The 7,637-nt window shown below is 61.2% G+C and overlaps 1 protein-coding gene across 2 annotated transcripts; it reads right to left on the minus strand.

The window, feature by feature from the left end:
- Positions 1–486: 486 nt before the first annotated feature.
- TMEM80 (transmembrane protein 80) lies at positions 487–7,589 on the minus strand. 2 transcript variants are annotated; one of them, XM_040464301.1, is made up of 6 exons: positions 7,013–7,589; positions 4,299–4,318; positions 3,452–3,545; positions 3,079–3,171; positions 1,284–1,600; positions 487–636 (listed from the first exon to the last, which is right to left on the minus strand). In XM_040464301.1, exons 1-5 carry the CDS (start codon positions 7,029–7,031, stop codon positions 1,395–1,397), a joined length of 432 nt encoding a protein of 143 aa, XP_040320235.1. In that variant the 5' UTR covers positions 7,032–7,589; the 3' UTR covers positions 487–636; positions 1,284–1,394. The 2 variants fall into 2 exon arrangements, with proteins under 2 accessions (XP_040320235.1, XP_040320233.1); XM_040464299.1 differs by lacking the exon at positions 7,013–7,589 and adding an exon at positions 4,431–5,812.
- Positions 7,590–7,637: the final 48 nt, after the last annotated feature.

Genomic DNA, 7,637 nt, shown 5'->3' on the forward strand with positions numbered 1-7,637 from the left:
GTGGAGCTGTGGTGCCCTCCGTGGCAGCTGACCGCCACCTGCATGTAAACAAAGCGATAGGGGTGTCCGGAGCCCAGCTCGGGGCAGGAGATCACGAACCCTGAAGGCCACAGGTGTCCGGCTTCCAGAGTCTGCAGGGGAGCTGGCTGGGCCCTCCCAGAGGCAAGCGCACCCGTCCAGTCCTTCCCGAGTCCGCACGGCGCCAGCAGCAGGGAAGGCAGCGGGGAGGCGGGAGGACGCCCGCTGGTCCAGAGCCAGAACGGGCAGCGCAGAGAGGTCCTGCTGCCACTTGCCCCTGCCAGGACAGAGGCCGTGGGGGGCCGCTGCGGCCCCTCGAGGAAGCCAGTCCCCGTGGAGGTCCTGGACTGGCCCTGAGGCCTGGCTTGGCTGTCCTCCGGGGGAAGCCCTCCTCCTGGGGCTGCTGGGGGAGGCCTGGATGGGGTGTGTGCTCTTGGGTACGGAAGAGGTGGGCGGCCTCAGGAGGAATTCAGGGAGGTATAAACATTTATTTCCACAAAACGGTAGGGAAAACGTCCAGATACCCAACGTTTTGTTCCAGACGTGGACGGTGCACAGCGTGAACAGGTAAAGGTCCTGGAGAGCAGGAGCTCGGTGTCTTCCGGGAGCCATTACGATCTGCGAAGGGGGAAGAAGGCACAAACAGAATGCGAGGAGCACAGTGCAAACGTCTTGGACGTGGGGGCACTGAGGCACCGGGCTGGGGCAGTGGAGGGCCGTTCGCCGCTGGCCCACTCCCTGCCTCCCTCCCGTCAGTGCCAGGGTCTCGGCCCGTCCTTCCTTCAGGAGCCCCCGGGGGAGAGGAGCCGCAGCTGCCGACATCCCCCCGGACACCAGGGCCCACGGTTCCTAAGCAGCCCGGGGCCTGGCTGCCCGCTTCCCATGCTGCCCCTGGAGCCCCCGGCAGAGCAGCAGCGCGGTGGGTGGGTATGGAACACGCACCGCCCCGGCCTGCGCCCTCACACCCACGGGGGAACCGGCAAGACACGGCCAGGCTCCTCCTCCCGGCAGGGAACGGTGGTTTGTGGCCACAGCTCGGCCACCTCCTTTCCCAAGGGCCTGTTCCCTTCTGGGTCGGGGGTCAGGGCAGCTGCCGGAGGGAGATCCTCACCAGCCAAAGGCGGGGCCTGAGCAGATGTTCCCGCGGTCTCCCTTCCCGACCCTTCGTGCGGCTGTTCCCGGCAACTCCCCCGGCTCTCTGCTCTGCCCTGGGTTCCTGACCACCCCACCACCCAAAATTCGTAAACCACTCCAAACCGTCCTACCCGTCCACACCGGTGCCCTTCCGTCCAGCACTGGGGGAGGAGACGGCCGAGCTCCCGGGCGGGGGCTTCTGTGCAGAGCCGTCCTGCCCGGCAAAGCCGGGTGCTGCCCGCCTAGCTGACAAAGGCAGCGATGGCCACCAGCTGCAGGACGGCCTCCAGGCCGTGGAGCGCGAGGAGCGCGGCGCCGAGGGTGGAGTCGGCCCGCAGCACCAGCGTCTGCCAGAGCAGGAAGTAGGTGGACAGCAGGGCGCCACCCGCTGTAAGGACCAGGCTGACGGCCAGCGGCACCTCGGCCTCCATCAGGTTGCCCTTGGTGCCTGGAGAGGGGGACAAGCGGACGAGTGGGCGCCGGGCTCCGGGACGCCTACTCGGACCCACGTGCACCCAGGACGGCCCCGAGGCTGCAGGGAGGCCAGAGGCGAGCTCATCGCCAGCACATCCCCCTGGACGTAGGGCTGACGGCTCCCAGGGAAAGGATCTATGGTGGCCACCACATCACTCAGGAAATGTCACAAAGCAAAAATGCTGCCGAGGGGTGTGCTCTCCCCAGTGAGGATAGAACCAAGTGCAGTTGTAATTTTTGAACCTCAGTCTCTGGGTCAGTTGTCGGGGTGGGAGAGGGAACTTGGTTTCCTAAGAATGATCCCAATTGCATTCTGACACCTTTCCCTAATTCCAAGTGGACTGAGGAGATTTTGTTTAAAATTTCCAAAAATATTTTACTGTGGGCTAAGATCAGTTCTGGAAGGTCTCATGCACACTTGTAAACAAACAAACAAACAAACAAACAAACAAACAAAACCAAACCAGCACGGCATTTTACAGACAAATAGGCAGTCACAGGAAACGCTGATCCCTGACTGCAGGTGTCCGAGGCGCCTGGGCAGGGACAGGCAGGGCAGGCGCCCCGCAATCCCAGCACCTTCTGCCCCCCTCCCAGGTCTGTGGGCTCGTCCGTGACGGCCCAGGAGACCTGCTTCTGTCCACCAGAGTCCGGAGGGTCTGACGACCATGGCATGTGCCTGTGTCCCCACTGGTGATGGGGCACCCTGGCGTACACGGGCAGGCAGAACGTGCTATGTGCCAGGGCCTGGAAGTGTCAGCTGCCATCGGCTCCCTCTGCTATTGCAACAGAGGGAGCATTTCCTACACCCATCAGCAGAACACGCACGGTGTGAGCCTGTTTTAGAACACAGACGTGCTGGCACGTGCGTGCCTGTGGCCGTGAAGGCAGCAGGGACGAGATGGGGCTGGAAGCCGTGTGCACCCTGTGTGGCGAGCCCTGGCCGGAGCAGGGTGGGGTGCGATAGACGGCAGAGCTCACGCTGTTGGGAGAATATAAATGGGGAGCTGGCTGAGGGCACCTGCAGTGGCCTGGACTGAGCAGGCTCCGTCGCCTGGAGAACACTTCAGATCCTCCCTCTCCAGACTGCTGAGGCCTACAGGAGAAGGCAGGAGGTGAGGTGGAGATTTGGGGGCCCCTGAGTCCATTGGCTGAGCTGGGTTCCAATCTCAGTGCTGTCGGTCACCTTGTGGCTTGTGCAGGACTCCCAAACAGAAGCGCCTCTCCCAAGGGTGCTGCTCCCAGTATTACTTGTCTCCTGAGTAAAGCTTCTGAATAAACTAATTAATACTTAATGGCGTCGTAAGGCGAGCTTGCAAAGCAAGTGGTTAAGCGGTTGACATCAAAAGTGTCTCTAAGAACCACGTTATAAAGGGATAGATGTTTGAAGGCTCCCAGAGCGTAAGCTAGTAATTCTGTGACCCTAAGTACCACGGTCTTCAGTCGACTCACCCAGGTACAACCGAACTGCTTCCAGAATCCCCATCAGAAACAGCAGAGTCAGGTCGAGAGCCAGGTAAGGACAAGGATAACTGAAAACCTGACCTGGAGAACAGGCAACAGAGCAGAACTCGTTATGGGGGGCAGTGGCAGGGGCGCCTCCCATGTGCCTCTATGATTAAGGCTCACTTTTATGGGGCGCCCGGTGGCTCAGTCGGTGAAGCGGCCGACTTCAGCTCAGGTCACGACCTCACGGTTTGTGAGTTCGAGCCCCGCGTCGGGCTCTGTGCTAACAGCTGGGGAGCCCGGAGCCTGTTTCGGATTCTGTGCCTCCCTCTCTGCCCCTCCCCCACTCTCTCAAAAGCAAACATTAAAAAAGACTCACTTTTATATATGATCATTAGGAGCGTAGCCAGGAAATACAGGGCATAATACCCCCCACTCAGGTAGAGCAGCACTTGCAAGGAGACGGACGAGAGCTGGCCAGTGGTTAAGGACTCGGTCCCAGGCAGACCCAGAGAGCCTCGCAGTGTGTCCACCCCAGGGGGCCAGCTCCGCCCCGTCTTCCCAGGGGCCCGACACAGGCAGGCCCAGTGTAGGCACCTGCGGGTGGCCATGGAGACCCGGCCACTGGCTCCCTGCCTGCGGAGGCTTCTGCCCACACTCCTCCCGTCACAGATGTCCTATCCTGGAACCAGAGGGCTGGGCGTGTCCCTGGTAACTGCGGGCAGGATGGCCAGGCTTCCTTGCGGGCACCACCCTGATCTGGGCCCAGGTTACGAGATTGAAAATAATGAATTCTTTTCATTTCCTTCAAAGAAAATGTATTCTCTTGGGGGGGGGGGGCAGTTAAATGTCCACTAACTTTCCCGAGTTCTGTACACTTCCTGTTTGCTTACGTAAAAGGACTCTGTAAGTGTTCAAACTGAGGGGTCTTTGCTCTTCTGCTCCAGATGGGCCTGGGGGAGGCAGGCAGCCACCCACTCAAGGTGCAGGGCCTAGAAGGAGGGTGATGGAGCCAGCACGCTCTACTGGAGGAAGTCCTAGAACTCTCTGCATCTGTCAGTGACCGTCCCTCCCACTGAAACGTGCAATTTCTACTCAGAACTTATAGAAAAGGTGGGGGCAGATAGCGGAAACTCAGAGCTGACTTCAAGAGTCCGGCAAACCAGCCCTCAGGAACCGTGCTGTGGAGGCCCACCAGGGGACACGTGGGCACAGCAGAAGGATACCACCGCGGATGAAGCTCTCCCTAGAAAAGAAAGTATCCGTCAGGGAGGCCCCAGGTCCAACCCGGATGCTTTCCTGGGCCATGTCCAACGCTGACCCAGGACCCCGGCTCCATTCTGCGATCCCATATTTACAGAAAGAAGCCACGTTTATCTGGGCCTGCGGTTGTCCATCCGAGGATCTGACCGTTGGCTTTTCGAAAGCTGAGGCTGGGCCGGAGTGTGTACTTGGGAGCTCAGAGGTGGAGAGGAGAAGGCTCTGAATGTGGCCGAGCTGAGCCCAGCCGGGACAGGAAGGACTGTGCCCTGGACACAGACAGAGGACAGCTCTTCTCATCTTCTGAGGTTTCTGTACATTTACCACGTGGGTAGAACTAGAGGAAAACCTTTTCCGATTCAGGGTACGAATCCTTTTTTTGTGTGTGGTTGATGAGAGACCCTGCTTTCCTCTGGAATTTCACACACGGCCCCAAATATCCCTCAGATACGCATTTCCTGAAGCGGCAACCCAAGTTCTCGCACTGTTGTGGCTCCTGGGCCTTCTCCCACCCGCGGCAGCCACAGGTCTCCCTCCTCCTAGGCTGACAGCCTCTCTCCCCGTGAAGTGGTCTTGGCATCACAGGTGTTGAGTGTCTCTAATCCTCCCATCGAATGTGTCCTGGGGCAGATTTCCTGTGTGAAGAGGCTCACACCAGTGGCACGTTTGTGACACGCAGAAACATCAGCAATGAGTGAAAATTTGCCAAATGGACCCTCTGGGAGGCCTGAGCTATACTGCCGGCGGCAAGCGGACCAGCGATGGGAACCAGCCCGGCCGGTCTTCTCTCCAGCCCCACTCCCTCTCCAGCCCCGGTGATCTGGCGAGTAGATCTGGGCTTTCTGTGGTGCCTCACTTGGGCAGGGGTCCTAAATGGGTCAGCCCAGGGAATCAGGGACACAGATCAGAACTCAGCCTCGAGGAGCGGCAGCCAGGGGAGGGCCAGTGGAGCACGGGTCATTTATAAGCTTGCATCACGTTACAGGCGGTGTGCTCCTGAAACCCGGCCTGTTCTTTTCCAGGCTCTAGCTAAACTCCGCCACCTAGATACTTGTCGGTATCGGGTGGATTTCATGTGAACTGGGGGTTTCCTCCCTTTTGATTCTTCTCTTGAAGGCCGTTTTCAGACACTTCAGATCTACTTGCCGGCCGGCCACTGTGATGGATCAGAACCGTGGCAGCTCAGGAACAAAGGCTGCACAAAAACCTTACGTGACACAGGATTTTACATAATTAACATTAAAGGCAGCTGTAATCCGATTGGCGGCTCTAAGGGTTTCAGACCCATAACGGCTCATTGTGACTAAATACAGCAGTGGTTTTCAGGACCTAACATTTTTTTGGTAAATGATTTACTGTAGTGACAGTGTGTCTCTGAACAGGGGTGTCAGGAGTACACGTGGAGGTGCGGAGAACGAACGTGTCCCCGAGGTGACAGACAAGGTGTGCACAGGGATCCTGCCCCGGCGTAAACCTAGTTTCTCACCAAATGGAAACACGTCTCGCTAGCAGCGGCCGTTCACAAAGGTCTGACGAGAGGGCTCTGCTCTGCCTCAAGCACACGCACAACGGAGACCACCTCTTTGCAGGACGTCCCGCTTGCTGCCCAGCGCACTCCCTCGTCTCTGTCTTCCCCGCAAGTAATTCCTGACAGCTGGGGTGTGCAAAGTGGGCTTTTTTATCTGAGCGATCGCTACCACAAAGACAACCCCAACCCAGAGTAGCACAGCCCCCATCCCATCCCGCACTTTTCTTACCCAAGCGGTGCACACATCAGCTGCTATGTGGACTGAGTGGTCAGCACCGTAAATGGCACACTCATGGGCACAGACCCTGGCGACCCGGGCAGGACGCGGACCAAGATAAGCTATGCCCACCTGTCTGCCAGCTGGGGGTGTTTCACAGAGAGAATGAACAACTCACTGGACGTTCCAGGAGTCAACGCTTGGGGGGGTGGGGGGGGCGGGGATCTGTACGACTGAAGCACACGCTGGCGGGGACCAGCTTTCCGGGGGGTTGCCGCATCGCCCAGCATTCTGTCTCGGACACAAAGCTGCTGGCAATGGGACGGGGTGCCTCCCGACCTGCGGGGCCCCCGCCAGCTCCCTGGGCGCCTGGGCCTCACGGCACACGGGCCGCCCTCGCTCTCTGAAGAGCGCGCAGCCGCTGCGCAGAGCAGTGTGGCAGTTCACGGGTCACACTGCAGCCAGCCCGGGCCCACGCCTACGCCCCTGCTGCCTGCCCCTGCCCCTGCCCTCGGCCGCCGGTCCCCTGCCCCTGCTGCCAGCCCCTTGGCCCTGTCCCTGTGCCCCTGTCCCCTGCCCTGGCCCTTGTCCCCTGCCGCCACCGCGCGCATTGCGCAAAACCGGGGGCCGGCCACGGAAAGGTGGTAGCAGGACACGCGACGTGAGGCCAGGGAGGGGAAGAGGCTCTCAACGGGCCCGGGGCCTCACCTCGCGAATCTACTCAAAACCGCGGAGTCGCAACCACCACGAGGTACCCCAGACTGATCGGCCTTTCCGACACCAGAAAGAACCAAAACGAACCGGCCCCCTTCCCGGCATGATCTCTGCCCCCGCCGCCCGGAGTCCCAGCCCCAGCCTCCGGCCGACGGGCGCCACGCAGTCCCGAGACCCCCGCGGCCCCCTGACGCCCCCAGCCGCCCACCCCACGCCCTCACCTCGCCGCGCGGCCGCCATCTTACCGCCCGGCCCCGCCCGCCCAGACCGCCGCGATCCCGACAGTCTCTCGGCTCCGCGCTCTTCGCGTCCCTTCGGCCATTTTCGCTTCTGCTCCCGAAGGGGCCCGACCTCGCCGCGCTTCGGGAGTTGATTCCGATCCGCGGCCGAGGCCCGATCAACCCGTCCGGCAGCGCTCGGGCACTTTCGTACAGGCGGAGGCGGAGAGCCGAGGCTCGGAGTATCGGGGCTCGGCAACGCTCGGCTCTGTTCGGCTTCACCTCGGACGGACTCGGCTCCCGCTCGAGGCGGGGGGTGGGCGGAGCCTGCGACGAAAGGTTCTCCTGGCCCGGCCGCGCTGCGTCGGAGGCCGGCGAGATTCTGCCCCACAGTCGGCGACCCTGTTGCGGGGGACGAAGGGTGGCGCGGCCTCCCAGGCGCTGAGGAGGGGTTAGCGCAGAGCCGTTCGGAAGCCCTCGTACAGCCTCGGACCAGTTCGGGCAGACTCGGCTCCGCACTTCGGGCCGCTTCGGCCCTCCTCGGTTCCGGACTCTCGGCCGTCGGCGGAGCGCGACTGGGCCGCTTCGTGCCGGTTCGGCCCCTGTTCGGGCAGCCTCGGCTCGGCGG

This window comes from Herpailurus yagouaroundi, unplaced genomic scaffold, assembly GCF_014898765.1.
Source record: "Herpailurus yagouaroundi ecotype Mexico unplaced genomic scaffold, PumYag 438, whole genome shotgun sequence".
In the NCBI taxonomy this organism is placed as follows: domain Eukaryota; kingdom Metazoa; phylum Chordata; class Mammalia; order Carnivora; family Felidae; genus Herpailurus; species Herpailurus yagouaroundi.

Bases quoted from the DNA above. Each gene is read 5' to 3' on its own strand.
- TMEM80 (XM_040464299.1), bottom strand. From the start codon at position 4,632: ATGAGAAGAGCTGTCCTCTGTCTGTGTCCAGGGCACAGTCCTTCCTGT. The intron at 4,319-4,430 runs GTAAATATGGGA...TTTCTTTTCTAG, and splicing joins GATAAACGTGGCTTCTTTCT to GGAGAGCTTCATCCGCGGTG. The intron at 1,601-3,078 runs GTGAGTCGACTG...CCCCCTCTCCAG, and splicing joins AGCAGTTCGGTTGTACCTGG to GCACCAAGGGCAACCTGATG.